The 23462-nt window shown below is 35.9% G+C and overlaps 1 protein-coding gene across 5 annotated transcripts in view; it reads left to right on the top strand.

Moving 5' to 3' along the window:
• The window catches only part of CETN3 (centrin 3), a 608779-nt gene that overhangs the window by 39287 nt on the left and 546030 nt on the right, over nucleotides 1–23462 (top strand). For 3 of the 5 annotated variants that reach the window (XM_081053674.1, XM_081053672.1, XM_081053673.1), the window contains exon 5: nucleotides 2968–3079. In XM_081053674.1, coding sequence (XP_080909800.1) covers nucleotides 2968–3079 — 112 coding nt within the window. Of the gene's footprint in view, nucleotides 1–2967; nucleotides 3080–4974; nucleotides 5169–23462 lie in introns of all 5 variants that reach the window. The other 2 variants (XM_081053675.1, XM_081053676.1) reach the window with 1 other exon arrangement.

The following is a 23462-nucleotide window of genomic DNA, read 5'->3' on the forward strand; positions in this document are numbered from 1 at the left end:
CAAGAATTGACAGTGATCTTATAAAAGATGGTAACAAAGAAGTTAGAATGGACCAATCTGAATGTGGTCAGCAATCAAACAAGGTAAAGGGGGGCGGTATCTGAGAGGAAGCCTTTGTGTGCTTTGGCGGCTTGCAGTGATTCCTTTCCTCAGACAAGTTGCTGCTCTTGGTGTCTGGACTTTTCCGGTAGAATCTGAGTAACACTAGTAATTCTTATGTTGAGAACAAAACCGATCTATATCCATAACAGCTTATGGTTTATATGAACATGACTTTACTATTCAGAGGCTTCATTAAGATGACTTTATTATCCCTTGTCTTCATCAACTTGATTTGAGCAGTTCAGAGAATTCTTGCGCAGGAAGATAAAGTTGCTCATAATTTTATTGTTCATTTCAGAAAGTTCCTGAAAAATCTGTTCAAACCAATATTATGCTATTCAAATTAAAACAATATCAAACAGCTGTTTACTTTTCAAGAGTTGCTTTGAAGACCTTTATTCAAACCTTCCCCTCTCTGTGTCTACAAATCCCAAACTGTTAGATCACAAATCTGCCTAATCATAATCAAGCCCCACTTCTCACACCGAAAGATCTACCTTAAACCATATCCCCCAAATTTTTAACACATCTTATCTTTGCCTTTCCTCTTCTGAAACACCACCTAGATTCTTGTCAAGATGGTGGCCTGCCTCATTGTGGTAAACAATAAACTCAAGTTTACTTTGTCAACAGTTTATTTTGGTGGTGTTTTGAGGGAATAAAGTACATATAAGATTCATTTCATGTTCTATCTACAAATGATGGTTTTTGCATAAATGGTGACCCATAGTTTGGAACCACGGGCCCGAATTAACAGTCCAAAAATATCTCAGTTAACTTTCTAAGTTTTTCTTTTTTCTTTCAACCTGGCACATGATATTTACAACTAGAGAGACCTCAAGGAATGTCATTGTGGCTTAGGTGTAATTAATGTTTTTCAAATTAGTGAATCTGGAAATGTATTATGATTTCAGGAATAAGTGAACTATATGTCCAAGCCAATCAGCCTACATCAACCACGAAAGTCTTTTTTTGGGGAAAAAAAAGCTATATAGATTTTATGTAAATTTGGTATTTATGAGCACCAAACTTTTAGCGCTGACATCTGCCTGAGAAGAAACTTCATTTACAGCAGTGGCAGAAATGAAGTTCACTGTGAACTAGTTTTGGATGCCATATGCTTTAACATGCTGAAGAGGAGGGGAAAAGAGGCATTTTAAAAACAGATTTTTCTTGCTCTCACTGTGGGTGATGTCGCATGACAACATTGTGACATCATAATTTACGCTATTTTATTTGCTGTCGCACCAATATAGCATCAAGGCATGGAACAGCACCTTGGCTGTATATACAGTGCTTTCCTTCCGTGGAACTTAAGGCACTTCACAGGCATTTTCTTCCTAAACCTCAAAACATCTCTCCAAGGTATTGCCAAACTGGAGACAAATTTCACAGTTTAATCATGTGGAACACATTGGTAAATATAGATGTGCCTTTTAGAAAGTTGCTTCAAAGTGTATTTTGCAGCTCACACGACGTTTCTCAGGGTGTAAACCAGTGGTGTAATGTAAAGCTTTCGACCCTCCCCCGTGTAAGCGGGGAGGATAGATGTGTTTGGCAGCAGCACACAGTGGCGCAGAGGAAAGGAGGGTCGTGTGGAAAAATCAGGCTGACTATTTTGTTATGCGTCCTCCCCTTTTCTTCGTATCTCCACACAGGGGTGCCTCCGTTTCTTCCATCTCAATTTTTTTTTTCTTTTCAGCATCAAAAAACAAAACAGTAATAAAATTTAACTTGCAATTTAGAGTCTGATTAGATTTTCAGGGCAGAGGCCAAAAGTCCATTTAACTCACAAGTCCTGTTGATTATAATCCTGGCAATCTAAACAGTACTTATAGTTTTATGAGTTCTTATGAAATAGGAATGTGGCAACATTGCAGATATGTCCATTTCTTGCTCTAACATCTCCAAATCCACTGTGAAAGGGAATGGGCTATTTCTCAGAATACTTCTGCCTCCCAAAACTCACCCTCTTCTTTCCTAGACTCCCACACCTCCCAATTCCCTAGAAAAGATCTCCCGATATGGATCAGAGACCTGATGTGAGTCCTAGTTGTGTCCTATAATAGCTGTGTGAACCCTGAGTGGTTAAACCCTCCTGAGCATGTTTCCCCATTTGTAATTTTTACGCACTACTAACTCATAGGGTTGTTGTGAAGATTAAATAAGATAATGTGTATGGAAGAACTGAACTGCTGTCCAGCAAAGAAGAATAAGGCCAATTAGAAACATTCTGACTGTCAGTTTTCTGGGGTAATTTTCTTCACCCTTTTGGGTATCATCTAAACCAGGTCCTTCTCTAGAGGAAAAGAGGGAGCTCCAGGACAATAGACGTGAACTGGCACTGTCCCAAGCAAACCAGGATGTATGGTTAATCTATATATGGAAAGGTTCAGATGGGGAGTGCCTGTGCCTAATGGTACATAGGAACGCCTACATTTTATGACTACAGGTATCATTTATTGCCCACCTACAAGTTGAACCTGCATTACAACCCTTTGTACAGCCTGTAATGTTTCCCAAAATGTGCCACACTGACAACAGGTGGCACATGAGACCATTTCAAGTCATGTCAAGTGGTACACAGAAAACATTAATTATTTTTTGAACTATCATGTCAAAACTATAATTTTGGAAGTAAAAATTATTATTTTAAAATAAATTTATTTAGAACAAATTATGAATTAATTTAGAGAAAACAATTAAGTAAACCATATTACAATTGGATTACAGATCTGGAAATGTTGACTTGGAATGACTGATATGTGGGAAGTCCTGCTTGATAGGATACAACCAGTAGAATGAAAGAATAAGCTACTCAGTATTTGAATAAACAGTATTATTATATATCACCTGTCATTCCAGGAAAAGTGCTTTGCAAGAGTTGGAAAAAAGATCCATACCCAATTGTGGCCCAGGTGAGGGGAACAGAAATGGAGGAGTTGCAGTTGAAGAGTAGCCTTCGATACATTTCCTAGTAAGTCCTGGTTTCACCACCATTTTTGTACATTATTGATGTAAATGATGTATGAAGAGCTGATAAAACTTGGCAAAATTTAATACATACACCGGTTTAAACTTTGTGGGGTCATTTTATTCATGTTTATTCTTTGAGAGCATGATTTAGGATAGAGACTTAGTTGGGTTTGTCTTGAGAATTTCAGAAATAATGACTCCTAAAACTCTTTGAGTAGTTTATTTAATTCCTGGTCATCAAAAACCTCTGGTCCCAATCCCTTCTAGTTTAAGTGAAGTCTCCAAAGTAACAGAAAAAGTGGGAAGGTGTTATCATTCTGCCTCTGATACTCATTACGAAGGCACTGACAGCAGTAGACTTCCTATCCTTACCTTACTTTGTTTACATTCAGTTTTCTTGTTTGTGACTTCTATCCATGGAAAACATGAGTGCTTCTTACTGTTTGTTTGCTTAAAATGGAGACAATTTAGATAATGTATCAGATAACTGGGTATGAATGATTAGAGGTCAGCCACTAGCCATTATACTCTTTCCTAAAACAGATCAAAATATTTGAGAGCCGGTCATTCACAGATTCCATGTGCACTTGAGCTCAGGGTCTGTAAAGGTTTACAAGTATTTATGTATGATTTTATGTGTATTTTCAGAGCTTTTTTTTTTTTTTTTCTTGTGGAACTTTGAAAAATGAAGAGAATTAAGTTGTTTCAAGAAAGCCAAAGCAGCCTGCCATCTCTTTTTCTTTTCTGGGCTATGGTCCAATTTGCACAGCAGTTGCAAAGAAAAAGCAAACGCATCACTAGATTCAGCGAGAAATATTGTAACAGTATGTAATCTCTGTCAAGATAAAATTGCTTTGTGATTTACATTACAATAAATCCTGACCTTTAAGTGCTGCAGACTAAGCTAATCTGCAAAGTACTTTATTCCTACACTGAATCAGTGAGAGAAGCACAACCAAATTGACTGTATGAGTCGCACCATGGTGTGGTTAAAGAGCCTATATATATCGAAGCAGATTATAGAGCATTGTTCTATGTGTACTATAATAAGTAGAATAATTGAAATATTCAATCTATTTCATCATTGTGAAATAATAGAATTATTTTAACTTCCCTTCTGTTTGCCTATTATGGGAATGACAAGTAGCCTCATTAAATATCATTAGGGCCTGATTTAGATCGATGAGAACAAGGAAATTCAAAATTAAGACTAAAATACCACATGACATTTCAACCTTAATTCACTTCTATGGCTGTTATTTATTTTCATTCTCTCTCTCTCTCTCTCTCTCTCTCTCTCTCTCTCTCTCTCACTCTCTCTCTCTCTCTCTCTCTGTTTTGTAAAATAGTTAAGGTGTTATGTTGAATTTCTCAGTACCAGCTTTGAATTTTTGGCTGTTTGTCTGCTCAAGTCAAGTGTTTAGCCATTTGTTCAAGTCAATCATTGGGGAATGAAATTTTCTCAGAGATATGAATTTAACAAATAACTAGAATTTACTGAATTTGGGAGATTTTTGGCCATTTTTCTTCAAATATTTTCTTCTCCTTCCCTCTCTTGGCGTTCCTCTGGATTTTAATTATATGAGATGTGACAATTAAGTTCGTGAACTTGTTGCTAACCTTTTTTGATGCCAGAGGGATTATTCATTATGAATTTGTACCAACTGGGCAAACAGTTAACCAAGTTTACTATTTGGAAGTGCTGAAAAGGCTGCGTGAAAAAGTTAGACAACCTGAACTTTTCGCCAACAATTCATGGCTCTTGCATCATGACAATGCACCAGCTCACACGGCACTGTCTGTGAGGGATTTTTAGTCAGTAATAAAATAACTGTATTGGAACACCCTCCTTACTCACCTGATCTGGCCCCCAATGATTTCTTTCTTTACTTCAAGATAAAGGAAACATTGAAAGCAAGACATTTTGGTGACATTCAGGACATCAAGGGTAATATGACGACAGCTCTGAGGGCCATTCCAGAAAAAGAGTTCCAAAATTGCTTTGAAGGGTGGACTAGATGCTGGCATCAGTGCATAGCTTCCCAAGGGGAGTACTTCGAAGGAGACCGTAGTGATAATTCAGCAAAGAGGTATGTAGCACTTTTTCTAGGATGAGTTTGCGAATTTAATTGTCTGACCTCGTATATATGTTAAACAGCTTTATATTATCCCAGAGCTCTATATAAAGAAAGACTTATTTTTTCAGTCTTTCTTTTCTCTTTATACTTCATTTTGGATAGTTTCTATTGTGTGTCTCCAAATCTAATTTTTATTTTCTGCAGTGCCTAATTTGCTATTAATCATATTATATATGTATATATATATATATATATATATATGTATTCATATCCAGTATATATATGTATTCATATCCAGTATATATATAATATGTACATATATTAGTTATATATTATATATTATGTATTACATATATTATACATTACATATATATACATAGATATATATGCCTCTTTTCCTGTGTGGTAAATATTGACTAGACACTGGATATTATGTTTTGTTTTGGGGTGCTGGATATTTTGGTATTCCTCTAAATAGTGTTGGATTTTGTCCTGACATGCAATTAAGTTCTTAGGAATCAGATTTCCTTGAGACTGGATTTTAAGCTTTGTTTGGAAGATCCAGAACAGCTTTTATAGTCTAGGGCTAATTTGGCCTTGTGGCTAAGGCAGTTCCTTATGAACACGGATTATTTCTATCCCTATAGGAACTGTGGGAATTGACTGGCTTACTGCTTTCTGTTGTGTCTTTATTTGGTCAGGGGTACTGTCTTTTCCTGCATGTACAGATCGGTACTCTTCCAAAGATCAGCAGTAAATCTTCCGCAGAACTCTGAAAATCTGTCTGCCTAGCTCCCTCCTCTCTGGTACATTACTCCCAGAAATTTAATCTTTCTTGACGCCCCTGTATTCCAACTTCTGTCTCTTCCATTCAGGAGACCACAGGGCTCATTTTGGGTTCCCTTCTCTTTCCTGAGAACTGGTCACTGTTTTCAGGTTGTCAGCTACACCAATGGTAGAGCTCACGTCATTTCCCTTTTTTTAGTAGCCATACTCATGTGTCACCTATTTTTCAATGTCTGAAAGAATTATATCTATATTTTTGTCAAGTTTCTCATTGTTTAAGGTGGAAGGCTCCCTGTTACTCTGTCATGGCCAGAAGCAGATGTCTCAAATAATTGGAGTTTCAAGTGTAGTTTTAGATTTTTACTAACTGTTTCTTCAATAGTTCTTGCCAGGATACATTTCTGGAGACATCAAAGTAAGGGATAGAAGGTTATTAAAACAAATTCTGGACACAATCAACTGTAGCAATGGTTAACGCTCATTGTCCAACCACAAAGCAATGTAATGATTGCAAAGCACGTAAAACATCATAATGACTTTAGTAACTTGAAATCAGATTTTTTTCGCCTCTTCTTTTGGAGTTATATACAAACATGTGGAGTGCTAGAGACCACTTCCATTATTTCTTATGATAACTGTTGCACTGCTCTATTTTAAAGTTACATTGAGTTCAGGGGAATAGTATTCATTTTAGTAAGGTGAAGTTTTTCATTATTTTGTGTGTTTTTTATTTTAGATTTTATAATAAATTTATAGGGTGCCTTGAGGGCAGCACATTTTGCATCATGGGGGACAGACCACTCTGTTCTGCCTTGGAGCACTATTGCCTAGAACCAGAATTGTTCATGAGATGCCCTACATTATAAATAGAGACATCCTCGGGGCACCATATCAATGTATACTGGAGGGTCTTCTCATGCATGTTGAGGGGAAAATAGCAGTTTTGATATCCCCAAGATGAGAGCAACTATTCCTGTTGCTAAAATGCTACTTGAGCACTTTGCTGAAACATAAGTATCTTTAAAAGTAAATTTCATAGTTACAAACGATTTTAAAATTAAAATATAGTGATTTTCTATATTCATTTGCTTTAATGACAAAAAAAGAGAACAAAACTATAATTTGAAGGTAAGATTACATATAAAAATATTGATAGATTGCTAAAGATAAGGTAACACATACACACACATCAATAGTCTTTCAGCCTGCTATTTGTTTTATTAACAGTTAAAAAAACAAAACAAAGCAAAAAACCTGGCAACTAACAGACTCTTGTAACCTGATGACTTACCAATATTTGAATTTTCCATGACCTAATCTGCAGACTAGACCACAAAAATAGACCACTGATCCTTTATAACATCAACTAAATCCACCTATACCTCTAAAACAACGATTTTAGTTTTTGTTAGGAAGAAGTCTATATCTTGGCCTGCAACACTTGCCAAAGACTCGGGGGGTTTACTGTCCTCAGGTCTGTCAGACACCCCTGTACCACCTTGCACACAAATGCTGACTCGACACATTTTTTATCCCCATCTGTTTGATTTCGGGGTTCAATAGACTATCTTATCACCTATTTTGTTTAAGATGTTGGTCTGTGGGTTTGGGTTTTGCTGTCTTAACTGTTTTCTGTTTTTATGACAGAATTTGGGGTGATTCAAAATTTTCCCACTGCCACCACCATCTTCCCAGAATTTCCCCCTACCTTGACTTCTGAAAGCTTTTGTTTCTTCATCTGTTAAAATAAAGAGAACAAAACAATTTCCTAATATCCCTTTCATCTCTAAGATCTGTGACTGTATAAGCCAACCCTGTTTGGACCCAAAATTGTGGAGGAAAGGAATACATGAGGTGTTGCTTCACTCCCATGTTTTCAGACCCTGCATGAGTAAGATTAAGTTGCTGTGTGTTATGATTATATTCTGTCCCCTGAGTCAATACTCATCCTTATATCCATTTATCCTAATAACAAACATTGAGCCTCTGCTACCTACTAGCTTGGTTTCTCCAGACACTTACCAGGTTTGTTTTGCTATTTGAAACTATAAATAGCCACACTATAAATGTCATTTCTCAGGTATATGATCACCTAAGCAGACCTGATTGTTACTTAGAGGTGAGATATGAGGCTTTTTCTTTTGGGGGGATTTGGTAGGGGGGTGGATAAACTATTCCATCTTTTTGACACAGAGGCTTTCTTGCCTGCCACCACAATCTGGACCACTTAGCATGATCAAAGCAGGAATTGAAGTTTCTCTATGATTTAGTAATCAGCTAAAGAAAACCAGTTGACTTCACCATTGGGTTAGTAGTCAGAATCCATGAGCTTGGAAGAATTTAATAAATTTAGGCCCATGGAAGGTCACAGGGGAACATTACCTGTAGGCATGTGACAATTTAGTGTTATCCAATAGCCTTGTGTAGGCAGCTCTTATGAGGAGGGACAGTTTTGCTGAATAGTTGTCAGGAGAGACTTCCACAAATGGGGGCAGAAGACATATTCAGGGAATATACAAGGGTCCTATTTCAGGCAATGCTTCATTCCTCCAGAAGGATCCTGAGCTCAACAAATGTAGATGCCTTACCTTTCACCACATTCCTTGAGGTCACACAGTTTATAGAATAAACATTTATGGAATACTTACCATGCTCCAGTCATTTTGTTAGGTCCTTTCTTTATCGTTTTATCTCAATGTAATTTTTTCTTATGATAGTCATACTTGCACATACTTAAAAAATCAAACAATACTTTAAGACTCATAAAAAATAGCTGGCTCCTATTTTATTTCTTTTCTAATTCCTTCCCTTCAGTGGCAAATACTTAAATTATTTTTAGCTGTTTATTTTAATATTTGCTTCCATATATCTAAATAATAGCTTTTATTGCTATTTCTTGATTGGTCAGTTTTAAATATTATTTATTGACTTCCTGTTCTAGAAGATTATTGTTCAGCTCTCTTTCATCCTCATCCCTTCAACACAGAAATATTTCCCCTTCCTCATCCTTCCAGTAAAGTTTTATAATCATTTTTATTTAAGTCAATATTTGTTTAATTGTTATGATCATATAAATGTTATGCATAAGTAGTGAACTATGTATTATACTGTATGTCATTTCCTTTTTGATATAACTTATGTTTTCTCTGAAATAAAAAAAAATTCCCTGTTTTTTACTTTCCAATGTAAATATCACTAATTCATTGCCAATTCTCTAACATAACTGAAATTTGGGTACTTTGGGTAACCGTCATATTCATTACGTGTTAGAGATAGATCTTCCACAAGCTTCTGTCCTGCTCTAATCTGCACTGGCTGCTCTAAGTCCGCCACACAGCTGTCATACTAGAGTTCCACCTATATGTTACTTTTCACTATGTTCCATTTGACTCTGATACGTTTTCTGACTTTTCTGTTCTTTTATTATCGGTATGTTTCAGTTTGGATTTTTTTTCTAATGAACTATTTTCCAATTCATTAATTCTTTCTCTCTTTTGCTTGTCTAATTTGTTGTTACACCTGTCTATTGATGTCTTTCTTTTTAAAGATTTTTATTGAAAATAATCTATTGGTTTCTTAATCTAAGATATTCTATTTTTCATCTCTAGAATTTCATTGGATTCTTTTTAATATTATAAACTACAGTTCTGATGAAATTTTTCATCTTGCCGTTTATTTCCTTGGATATATTATTCTAGTGCTTATATAGTCCTTATTGATAACCCTAATACTTGGACTACCGGTGGGTCTATTTCTATTTTGTTTCCCCCCTTTATTTTTAGTCATTATGTCTTCTTGGAATGTCTGATGATTTTTTACTTAATTCTGGACATGGTAAATTAAAAATTACATGGGCTCTGGAGGATTTTATCTTTTTCTGGAGAGCATTTTCTTTTCTCAGGCAGGCAGCTAGAGGAGGGACGGATCACTTTGATATTTCCTTTTGGGGACCTCCATTAAAAGTCTAGAGCTCTTTACCAAGACCTCTTATCCTTGGTGGGCTTTCAATTCCAATTCTTGATACTGTGGTCAGTTGAAGACTTTGTTTCATATTTTTGCTGCTAACTGTAGATTTAGTTTCTTGACTTCTAATCTGGTACAATTTGAGAATCTGCAAATGCCTTGGTGAGAAGTTCGAAGGACTCTCAGGTTTACTTATCCTGGTGGAATGTGTGATCCTCAAATTTTGGAAGTCTAGGTACCGCTCAACTTGAATTTGGGTCTCTTCAGACCACTGAGACAGGAACAAACTCAAGGCCAACCCTTTTTGTTCAGTTCTAATATCCCACAATGCAAATTAACAAATGTTCTGAGGGGAAAAAGCATCAGTGAATGTAAGACTCACCTCAATGTACTTCCCTTTTCTCTATGATCTTACTCTTGAGTACTGCTTGCCTTCCATGTTTCCAATGCCTTACGTTGTTGTTGTTTTTTTTAATTATTATTAGTTTCAGGTGTACAAAACAACATAATGATTAGACATTTATATACCTCACAAAGTGATAACCCCAACAAGTCTACTACTCATCTGAACTATAAATATATACCATTGACTATATTCCCTATGCTGTACTTTACATCCAGTGATTATATACATGTAGTAGTTGAAATTCAATATTATTTTATATTAGTTTCAGGTGTATAGTACAGTGATTAGGCATTTATATAATTTAAGAAGTGATCCCCCTGCGAAGTCCAGCACCCATTTGACACCATGCACAGTTTTTACATTATTGACTATATTCCCCATGCTGTATTTCACATCTATTTTGTGACTACCAATTTGTATTTCCGAATCCCTTCCTTTCTTATCCAGCCCCTCCCCCTCCAATCTAGCAACCATCAGTTTGTTCTCTGTATGTATGAATCTATTTCTGTTTTGTTTGCTTGTTTATTCTGTTGTTTAGATTTCACATGTAAGTGAGATCATATTGTATTTGTCTTTCTCAGTCTGACTTATTTTACTTAACATAATATCCTCTAGGTCCATCCATGTTGTTGCAAATGGTAAGATTGAATTCTTTTTTTATGGTAAACCCTCCATTGTATAAATGTACCATACTTTCTTTATCCAATCATCTATTGATTGGCATTTCAGTTTTTTCCATATCTTGGCTCTTGTATATAGTGCTGCAGTAAACATAGGGGTGTGTATGTTTTTTCAAATTAGTGTTTTGGCTTTCTTCAGGTAAATACCCAAGAGTGGAATTGCTGGGTCATAAGGTAATTCTATTTTTAATTTTTTGAGGAATCTCCATACTGATTTCCATAGAGGCTGAACGATTTGTAATCCCACCAAGAGTGCACAAGAGTTCCCTTTTCTCCACATACTAGCTAATACTAAAAGAGTTGTTTTTTATCTGCTTTTTAGTTTGAAAACTCATGACTTTCAGGAGTTGAAATTTTTCTTTCAGTACTAGTTTTGTAATAATTTATGCCTTTCCATTTTTTATTTGTTTTTCCTTTCTGCAATTCATGATATTTTGATGGTGGATCCCTTGATTTTTAACTCTTTCCTATCTCATTTCCTTTTCTATGTCTTCTCCCCTGGGCCAGTTTATTGAGAGAAGAATCTTTGGTCTTGTGTCTTGGGTATGGGGCAAGCATAGTCGCTGGTGTTCTGAGCGCCAGGTAGGGGATGGGATTGAACAGAAAGCTTGTCCCAAATGTAAACTTTCAGGGGTGGCTGGTTAGCTCAGTTGGTTAGAGTGTGGTGCTGGTAACACCAAGGTGGCTGGTTCAGTCCCTGCATGGACCACTGTGAGCTGCGCCCTCCTTGAAAAAAAAAAAAAAAAGTCTGTTACCAAATGTAAACTTTCACTCAGTGGCCCTGCTTTCAACCTGTTACCTTGCCTGTGCCTTCAGCTGTAACTTCTGACTCTGATGCCAGAACTTCCTGATTATCCTCTCCAGAGAGTAAACTTTAGTCATCAGCTTAGATGGAGGAGAGAGATTTGTCTATAATTTTGTTTTCAGTGCCAGCTCCACTCCTATCTTCAGAAGTACTTGGTGCTGCCACTTCTTGAGACTTTCTATGCTCTGGGGCACAGACTGTAAACTTACATTCAGCTTTTTCTGATATGTTAAAACAATTACCTTTTATCCACTTGTTTTTCAACTTTTAAAATTGTCTTGTCATCTCGTCTCCTACATTATTTTGTTCCATTTTTGTTGTCCTTGTGAATTTAAACCTAACACTTTTGTTTATTTATTTATTTTTTTACCCCCCCCCCTTTTTTTTTGTTCTGTTTTTAATCTAGAGCTTTGGGGAAGGACCAGAGAACAGAAGTGTTTAATCCACTTTACTTAGCAGGAAGTTTCAGGTGCTTTATATACATTGTAAGAAATTTCCACAGCAGGTACTTGTGGAACATAGTAAATGACAAAGTTAGAATTAAAACCCAGTCTGCCATCAAAGCCCTTATTTTGGGATGAGTTAGTTTTTGTGTGTGTGTTTTTCTGTTTTAACTGAAGTTTCAAGTTTTACTCACAAGTATGCAGAAATCCAGTCCTTTTCAAAACCAAGGACTCATGAAATGAGTGAAACAAGTGATTCATGAAATAAGAATTTTTGCAACATGCTTTCACATTTCTATTTAGCAGTAAATTCTTATGTTCTTATCACATTATAATAAACAATACATTTTCAAAATCTAATGTAGTTTTACTAATACATTTTGCATTGTAGTTTTTATTTTGTGCTTGAAATTACTAAAACTAAACTCTGGAGAAATTATTCTTTAATTCAGGTTTTTCTCTAAGTCAAGGTTATTCTCAATAGACTATATCCATTTTCTTTCACAGAGAATAAAGTTCCTTGTTTAATCCTTCCGTTATGTTTTGCTTAAAGCCTGAACATTTCTAGGAAGTTTTTTTATCCTGTTTCCTTTTGGGCTATTCCACAATCTCGTTTGCTTTCTTTCAGCGTATTTTTGACCTTGGAGACCCATGGTGAAAGTATTTCCACATGCTCACCACACAATTTATGATTTACTCTTTCTTATGGGAAACAAGTAAAGTCTCTGTGAAACAAATAAGATCTTTTTCCAAAGAAAATTTATACATTTTGTAACAAATGGAACATATAATGCGTGCAAAGTTTCTGTAAGAAATATCCAACTGAAAATCATACCGGCTTTACTTTTATATTTCTACTAAAGAATAGAGAGGGCTCTGACTGTGGGACAATTTCACATTGGAAAATGGGATTATGATGGGGTGTCATTACATCCAAACATTTTTGTTCTATGAGAGTTATGAAGAGACATAATTTCCCTTTTGAAGTTACACCTACTTTCAGGCAAAAACCTTTTTGTATGCACTTTCTTCTCTATTTTCAAGAGTTAGGGCAGTTATATCAGCTAAACATTTGTGGTAAAAACATCCAGATAATCAGAGAACTGAAACCAATGTGGAACCATCTGATGTTGTACATATAATATTTTTTTGAATTGAGAATAGATTGGATCTCAAACTATTTCATTGGTCTCTAAATTTCTTGGCACTCTGAAACCTCCACATTATTGCCTGTTTTAAAAGAATCAAAATTACTTTTCTTTTGTTAAATATCTAACAGTTTTTCACTTACTTTAAAGACTTCTACTCCCTAGGAAGTCTCATTCATCCTACTAGATCAGAAACATTCACTTGCTGTATATCCTTTGAATGATTTGTATATTCAGCTTACTCTGTCTACTTTCCTTCAGATTTGCATTTCATTTGTTTGTGGTGACTCCTGAACTGTTCCGTGGTGTTCTGTCTGTCCTAACTGGATTACGAGCTCTTATAGCTAGGAAAAAAATGCCATGGTGACATTACATAAAACTATGCTCGATAAATGTTGTTTCCCTAAATACAGAAAATGTATGTTTGATTTTAATTCTGTCATTTTACTGAAGGAACTGAAGAAAGATCTCCATGTCCACCTGAGATCCCGAATAATCTGCCATGAGCAAGAGGTAACAGGAAGCTCTGATACAGGGGTCTTTTGAAACTAGAATAGTGACATTCAGGAATATCCTCCCCAATATCGTACTGGCATATACAGAACAGAGGAAAACCACAGTTTCAAAGTAAAGTAGTGAAATTCTATCTGAGTAAGTGATCAGTTAGCAAATAGAGGCAGATTGAAGAATTTCCCAAAACAAGTAACACAGAGAAATCTAGAAACCACAAAAGAATATGTATCTAAATCTATTATAAATCATGGTGACTTCTATAACAAGAGCAGTTTCCAAAAGGCAACTCTGGGTAAGAATTTAAACATTGATGTTAAAGCCAAGTGGAGAAAAATAAAAGTGTAAGCAAGGATAGTTTCAAATCCACTTTGTTTCAAAGCCTTTTAATGATAACAAAATAGTAGCAAAGAGGAACCAATCCCTGAAGCAAGAAATGTACAAATAAGGATTAAAATTACAAATGTTAGAAAAAGTGAATTATAAATTAATGATTCAATAATCCCCCAAATGTAGCAGAAAAAGAGGTTTAAATCATTTTGAGGAATTGACTCTCTCTGGTATAGAAATTACTTTTCTCTTTTAGTACACAAGTTCTGCACTAACTTGCTGTGGGGACAGAGCCCCAGAACGCAGTTTCCAGGCTCTTGGCCTCACATAGAAAGGTGCTGGCTCAGGTAGTAACTGGCCATCAACTGTGATCAGATGGCCATCAGCTGTGGCTAGTTGGCCGTCAGCTGTAACCCGTGAGCCATTGGCCACTAATATAACTGCTGTGGCTACGCTAGCAGAAAAATGGGGGCTATCAAGAAGATGGTGGCTGAGTTGGTGAGAGCGGACTGCAGAGAGACGCATGCCACCAGCAAGAATTTAGTGATATGACTCCCCCATCTATGGCTCCCTGGGTGTTCCTTTTTGGCCTCACCACATCCTGCGTTCTTATGTGGGGAGCAGGACCAGAGACCCTACAGGCCGCCCCGCACAACACTTGCGTCCTCTCTACCTTGCTTCATGTCCTTTCATTTGATCTATTGAGAAGAAAGCTTATGTGACTCTGTGCAGATGAGTGAGACCTTGCTGATATTTTAGCCCAGACTGGAGCGGGACACATCAAAAACTGCAGGGAACATAGAAAAAAATGAGGAATAGCAGATAGTAACTGAGATGGTTAGAATAGAGATGGAATAAAAGAAGCAGATGGTTACCAGTATTTCCCACATAGCAGGGTACGATAAATGTCTGATATAAGAATAAAAAAAATACAATTATGAACATTGGAAGAAATTGTCCCATACCACAACAGATAATAAAAATAGCTACACATTTTCAAACGCTCTTCACATGCCAAGCACTGTTCTAAATCTTTTTGTATGTTGTTCAATGTCTAAACCACCTTTAGAAGCTAAGTATTATCCTCAATTTACTGATGAGTAAACCAGGCTCAGAGTTAAGTGTCTAGCCCACGATCTCTCAGCAAGTAGCCACTAGAGCCAAGATAGGAATTCAAGTCTGTCTAACTGTAGAGCTTGAGGTCTCAGATCCTATGAAGATACCTTTTCTGCCTGAACAAAAGGAGTACAGTCAGGATGGCCCTCCCCCTCTTGCTTATAGGATGAGCTAGGTTCCAATACAGCATGGTGGAGAAGCTTTTGTTTTTTTAATGCTCTGTAAAATTGCCTGGTGGATGTTCCAAGTTCCTCAAACTGAGCTCATTGTCTTCCCTGAAAGCCTCTTCTTCCTTCTTATATATTTTTTCCTTCACTGTAGTTAATGGCACCATGATCTACCCAGTAACCCGTGAATAATTATGCTTTCCCAGCCTCCACAGCCAATTTAGTCACTAAGTGCTGTGTTTTCACCTCTACAGTATCTGTTTAATCTGAACCCTCTTTCTATTCCACTCCTGAGGCCTTTGTCAGGTCCTCTTTTTTCTTTCTTGTTTTACTTCAAGTAGCTTTTGATTTGTTTCACTGTCTCCCATCATGGCCATCTCCAACTCAATCTCAGCAATGCAGTTGGTCGTTGCACCCGGTTAAAACTGCTGCCCTAAGGGAAAGAGAAATCTCTTTTGCTCTCATGACTTCATTCACCATCTATATGATGATAAATCACAAATTTATATCTTTAGCCCAGATTTCTTTTCAGAGCTTCCATGCTACTGTCTCCAGCTCAGTAAACCATACCACCATCCACCCAATGCCTCCGATCTTCTCACTATAATACTCATCAGTTACAAGTTCTTGCAGTTCTACTTCCTGAATAACTTTCTTTTCCATTCACTTTTCTCCATCCTAACTGCCACTATTATGGTCCAATCTTACACTTCTGCAATAGCCTGAGCCACTGAAGCAGCTATAATACCCTTCTGACTTGTTGCTCTGTACCCATGGTTTCCCACTTTTAATCCATTCTCCACACTTATTGCATTTTATTAACTGTAATATACACTTTTTTTTTTTTACATTTTAACTTTGCTGAAATCAGGATATGTCTTATAATCAATTTTGTATCTACAGGTGAATTAGCAGCATTTTTTATAAGTCATATATAAAATGATGGTGCGTTTTATATTCAATGGCATCATAGAGTTGATGAAATATGATAATAAGAAAAATATTTTTTCTAGATCGGCTACTACCTGCATAGAACCTTCAAAGATTTCCCATTATCCTTAGAATAAAATTCAACATTCTTAACGAATCCCTATGAGACTCTGGATGTCTGGGCCTTGTTTACCTCTGTAGTAAATGTTTACCTCATTTAGTGCTAATCTTCTCCTGATTATCTATCCTTCAGCCACATTTATCCAACAGATATTTATTGGGTAATTACTATGTGCTAGACACTATGATATTATATCAATGAACCAAAAAAATAACATGACTATGGTCCTCATGGTGCTAACTGCATTGGAAGCCCCCTGGCCTATCTTGAATTTGTCACATTATTTCTTGCCTCAGGTCCCTTCAGTATGCTAGTTTCTCTCTCAGGAGGGGTGCTCCCTATCCCCCAGTCCCAATCCAATCCTTTCTCATTTGGCCTAGCTAGTCCTACCTCCTACTCATCCTTTCTTCAGGGCTTATTTTATACAGCACTCCTGTCCATCCATCCTGTTCAATACTCTCATGGCTCCTGCACTTCTTTTCCTGATATTCGCAGTGTCTTTTTGGGATCTGTCTTCACTTGTAGACTATCAGGTCTATGAAGGCAGTGGCTGCATTTGTACAACTCAGCTTTCTCCCTACTCCTTAGTCCAGTGCCTGGGTCATGTTAGGACCTTTTACAATATATATTGAATGAATATTCATAAGTAATGGAATTAGAAACATGAATTCAATTTTGAACCACCCTGACACTGACTTTTCTACCACTTGACTATATTAATAAAACAAAACAAAATCACCACCAAAATAGAACCATTAACATATGGGGTTACATAAATTTTAGATTGACAGGTGAGAAGAGAATATGTTATAAATTTCAAGCTGAGATGCATAAAAGCTGATATTAAATATCATAAATAATTTTCTTTAAAGTAAGTGCTATAATACTTTAATCTTATTGTTTTCATTATAAATCAATAGACTTAACATTTGTATAATAGTTTTTGTGTCTTGACAAATTAGCTCATATTCTTCCACCGCTGGTTTGAAATGCTTCCTTTTCTTTGGTCTACCCTTTGTATTGAAGACGGGATGCCTTTGTGGGTTATGCATTAGCTTGGTGTAGTAGACTTATGAACTAGTTGTAGATTCACTTCCAAGTGGTGAATTAGCCTAGCACTCTAGCGAGATTCTGCTGTTTTGCAAACATGGATCCAGTTGTATTCCCAAGAAAGCAGCTCAAAAAGAAGCTCATTAGTGTTATTTTTACATATAGAATGTTTTCATTAGAGTTCAAAGCAGTCTTTAACTGGTTGTCTTTTCTTTGCTCTAGATATATTTTCTTCAACAAATATACTCTGGTTCATTATACAATTGTATTTTTCTTGTGATTGCCTCTACATTTATATTAGCATAGTGTTTCTCTGTGGTACCAAAGAAAAATTTGAGAAATAGCCAAAAAAAGTCTTACCTTTAAAATGCTCCACAATAAGTAGAGAAAGAAGCACAACTTTAGGTTTTCTAGTTATTGAATTTTGGCTCTCCTATTTTTAGTAACATCTTTCCAAATCCTTGGATGAAAGGGCTATAAAATATGAAGTATTATTATCAAAACCTATAGCAATAAACTACCTCAATATAGGTATAATCAAAAGGAAAATTCTTACAACCACATTCATATTCAAAGATCTTGTGATACAAACCAACCCCTGCAGGGGTATTATTTTCAAACATAACTGGTTGACATTATATAATTATACACTGCTGGATATTGAAATAGCAAAAATGGAAAAAGTGCTTATAGTAGTACTCACAGCACACTATTATGAATATTCACATTTATCCACACATCTTTAGAGAATTATTTCTAGTTACATATAACAGACTTTAGCAAAGATTTAGTGATTTATTTAATATCAATATTAGTTTTTACATTAATGTCTTAGCCCGTGTAGGGAGGTGTGGTCCCTAAGACTCACTTCCACTCAATAAAAGGGCCCAAAGGTGAGTCTCTTCTCTATTGTTCTGCAGACAGTTTGTTAAAAAGACATTTCATATATGTATGTGTCTGCAAATATTCAAAACCCCATTCAATTACTCTTATCGTTTGTACTCCCTATCTCCTTAAATTTTTCTTTTCTTGTTTTTTCTTCTTCTGAGGATGACATTTTTATTTTTTAAGACAAATTCCTCGTTTTTCGTCCCATTTTGCTATCCACTTCTGCTTTATGCATCTTCTGTAGAAGTGATGGGAATTTGTCAGAATTCCTGATTTCCCAGATTTCTTTTTCATTATCCTCAATGCTACCTTCCTCCCATTTAATCTCTGTAACCAACTTTTACCTTTCTCCCTTTCAACTATCACGTTTGTAATCTTTCCATTATCTTCCATTAATATGAGCTTTTTGGTCTGTTTGCTGCACTGTGAAATGGCCCCAAATGCCATCATTCTTGGAACCTTACCTTGTCTCTCTCTCAAGTTGGTCAGCTTGATAATCTTACATCTGTTCTTCCTGCTCTGTAATGTAAGTATAATCTATTGGCTGCTTTTGGATTTCTCTCCTATCCAGATTTCTTTTCTAAAATTGGATGCATATAATTATAGGGTATATCATTTTATATTTAATATTCATAGCAATTTCTTTCTATGGGAAAAAAATATTCTCACCTATGGGAAAGTGGCATTGGAGGAGAGGGGAGAGATGGAGAGCTAGTAGTACATGTAGTAGTCCCTCATGAACAAAAATCAACCAGCCAACCATGCAGTAACAGATGAGGTGTTCCAATTAATAGAGCTTGAATTTAAGTGGGTACATGCTCAGTAAAGGTGAACCAAGACCCTTCGTGATGGTTATAAGAAGCTCAAAGAGGCCTTGGAATTTACTAGCTTTGGTCATCAAGCTGTAATCTCTCCTAAGATCACTTGTACTTCCTTTGTGTTGGCACAAGCCAAGGATTTAGATGCTAGGATTCAAGATGAAAGTCTTTATCACTTCAACTCCCCCATCCCAATCCATACAAAGGCTGAGTCATAACAACAATATGTTTTCAATAAATATTTATGGATAAGAATAATAACTTGCAAAAGAAATTCAGTTAACCTAGTTTGGTTTTTGTTGTTTGTTTTTAGTAAATCATACATGGAGAATCCTTATTAAGGGAACCGTTACTGGCCTTTAAAAACTTTAGTAGGTGTCACCTTGAGGAATGCAGCTAAAATAATTCTTTCAACTGAAGTAAAATTGGAAAAATCCCATAATTACTTGAAAACTAGAAATAAGTTAAAATGGGCCTCAAATAAAAACAAATGCAAGTACTATGGAGATAGTGTAACTATTCTGCTTTATCTCCCATGAAATCTGCTTTTTACACTCTTTATGGCCTCTTTAGGGTATTAGTGTTCATGAACAAAAATATTACTTAAAAAAAAACAAATTTCATTGCTTTAATTAGGCAAAATGAAAGCCTTCTGTTACAACTTATATTAAATTTTGACATTTTCTAATGGCATAAAACAAGTTCTATTTTTAACGAAGGCCTATTTTGGCACAGTGCTCTGAGATTTCCAAGTCCTGGTGAAGCTTTAGTTTTTATAACTATTTGATACTAAAAATTATGGTGTTATAAAATAATTTTGGTGGTTCCCATTTTTTTTTAATACCGTGTTTCCCTGAAAATAAGACCTAGCTGGACAATCAGATCTAATGCATACTTTGGAGCAAAAATTAATATAAGACCCGGTCTTATTTTACCATAACATAATATAATAAATATAATATAATATAATATAATATAATATAATATAATATAATGTAATATAACATAATATGATACTGGGTCCTATGTTAATTTTTGCTCCAAAAGACACATTAGCGCTGATTGTCTGGCTAGGTCTCATTTTCAGGAAAACAGGATAGTAGTTGCCCTCTAGAATTATATGCACCCAGAATAAAATGAGTAGTGATTAAAATTTAAAAAAAATATAATAACTATTAAAAGGTTCATTCATTATAGAAATCATTATTTCTGGGCAACAGAGTCTTTAGGGTAAAACAGTCAAGTAGAATTTACCTACATTAAAACTACTTCAAATGACTCTTTAACCTGTACCTTTATGAATACTACAAAACTGTTGAGAACGACAGAGCTGTAAAACTGTGTTTAAGAATAACAAATCATAAAGGACATAGAATCAGTTCTGATTTCCATGTTTGTTTGTTTCTCATTAAGGAACTGGTAATAACTCCAGACAAGGTGGCTAATGGCACTTGTCTCTGTTGTAAGCCCAGATTCTTTTTTCCCTCCATTGTTTTCATAGTTTTTAAAAAAATATATACATTTTATAGTATGAAATATATCTTTTTCTTGCATCAGGGCCTGTATTAAAATTTTTGAAATACGCAATTACAAATGCTCCAAATTCACGTCAAAGAAAGTCCTTTTTTTTAGAAATTTTGCTTTTTCCAAAATATTTCCTATTTAGTTTTCTAAAAGGAGTGGCTGTTTTATGCTACAACTCTTTGTCTTGTTCTATTTAAAACATTCTGGGCGTGTGTTCATCCTGCAAATTTGTTGACCACCTATGATTAACAGACATTGTGCTGGAGACTATGGGTGCAATAGTGAATTAGATCCCATCTCAGGGCCGGGGGAATTTACATGCTAGTGGGCGTAGAAACAAACAAAAAGGTAATTGCCATATAGTAGAGAGCGGGGATTGAGGTAAATTTAGAATGTCATGGGAACATGTAACCAGGATATCTAGTCTCGCCTCCCTGGGTCAAAAGGGCTTTCCAGGAGTAGAGGCAGTGAAATTGAAGCCTGAAGATTGAGTCGAACTTGGCTAGATCAGGTAGAGAAGAAGAGTGGAAAGATTCTTTGAAGAAGATAAAATCGCATCATACTCTTAAACTGACTAGATTTCCTTTTTATAAATATATTTTGTACACTGTGATCATAGGAATGTTGCTTTAAGCTACTCCTAGCAGGGAAAAGTCACTACTTGTGTCAGTGCTAAAACCGATCCCTTCGTATAGGGACATATGAAGTCTTTTCATTGTTGACTACCCTCTAATAACAGCAACTAGCTGGACTAATTACTTGCATAGCATATAATGAATGTAAACCTACATGTATGTGCTTCCTTGTACCTAACTCACGGGTCCCCTCATTAATAAATTGCACAAACTAAAAAACAAAACAAAACAAGAAACACTTGGAAGGAATATAGCTGTTAATAGTTACAATGTGTTTGGCTTCAAGTAACAAAAAAAAATTTAACCTAAATTGGTTAAACAGTTATGAAATTTATTTTACATAATTGGCAAGTCAGGAGGAATAAGGCAGACTCTTGTCATACAATTGCTGGTGTGAAGTCTTTGAGGGAGTATGTCCTCTCTGCCTCTCGGCTCTGGTATACACAGAGTCAGCTTTCTCCTGTTGCTGTTTCTCCCTGTGGTGCCCATCAGGGCCTTCAGGGCTGTATAATTTCTTATTCACAGGAGAGAGTGAGATCCTCTGCCTCAAGTATGAGATCAAGTCATTCCCTTCAGTCTGATTGGACATGTTCTACCCTGGATCAAAAGCAGTTGAGAGAGCTACACAATATTCTGTTTGCTCAGTAGAGAGAGACACTTAGAGAGGATGAGGAGATACACTTAGAGAGGATAGCCTCCCCAGAGTCATGGAAATGAGGCCTGGAAACCTAAGGAAAACCATCCTTCTGTTAGGAAAGAGGAAGGGAGAATGAAATGATAGACGAACCACACTGCATCCAACCAACTTGTTTTCTGTTTCTTCTTTTTTCTTTAATTCAAATTAAGTCTCCTGACAGAGAAAAAAATAGTTCCTTATCATTCGGAAAAAGGGCATGATTCTAATGGACTCTAACTCTTTGAATTATGTGTGGATTGGTATTTAGGGAGAAATGAAGTAAATGATGAGTTGTGGAGACTGCTGTTTTATCTTTCCTTTCCTTAGCTTCCTGAATTGTACTTTCGAATTTCTACATTGGTTTTTGTGGTCCACATTTACCATAGAGTAGAAAGAAATTGCAGGCATTTATTTTGCTGTAAAAGTATTTTTAGATGTTTTGTGGGCTGTGTATCAATTACTATATAACATAGAGTTAGGAAGGAATGTGCAAAATATATTTAGCATCCTTTGATAATATTTTAAGAGCATTTGATTCTGACACATGCTATATAATTTATAGAGATGCAGGTTACATCATTATAAGGTTACATATTGGGAAATCTACAAAAAAAAAAAAAAAAAGAAAAAGAAAAAAAAAGCAAAAAAAGCCTTAACAAAAATACCTTCTTGAAAAAACAGATTGAGGAATGTTCCCTCAAAGAATAAATATGTGATGATTGCTCAGTTTTCCCCCCCTTCTTCATTTTCTCTTTGTACTTCCTATGCAAGTATAGTTTTGTGACTTCTCATCATGACGAATGGATGACTGAACCAGAAGAAGTTTATGTCAATTGAATGATCAACCCTTATTTTTTATTCAGGACTATTCTTTGCCTCTGGCTACACAGGGTTGGAGTGATGTGCTTGCCAGAGGCTGGACAAACATAAACATATTTTCCCATGGAAGTGTCAGAGTGTAACTTCATAAGCAAACGCAAAAGGCTTAATTTTTGCAAGTTTGTTCAGGGCAACCTTTGAGGGACAGAGGGAGAAAAAAATAATAGTTTAAATACTAGAAAAACAATGATTCCCACCTGATATTTGCATTGTGACACATTTTTCAGACTGTTTTTGTAGGCATTATCTCACATGATGGGGTAACCGTGTGATAAGGGAAGGGTGGTAATATTAGAACCTTTTTACAGATTAGGAAATCAACCTAAATTAAAGGTTAAATGAATTGTCCACAATCTCAAGTGGAAGAACGAGGTTTAAGAGCTCAAGCTTTTTGATTCCTTTCTGTGTGTGTGTGTATGTCCATGAACCCC

This window comes from Rhinolophus hipposideros (assembly GCF_964194185.1).
Source record: "Rhinolophus hipposideros genome assembly, chromosome: 7".
Lineage (NCBI taxonomy): Eukaryota > Metazoa > Chordata > Mammalia > Chiroptera > Rhinolophidae > Rhinolophus > Rhinolophus hipposideros.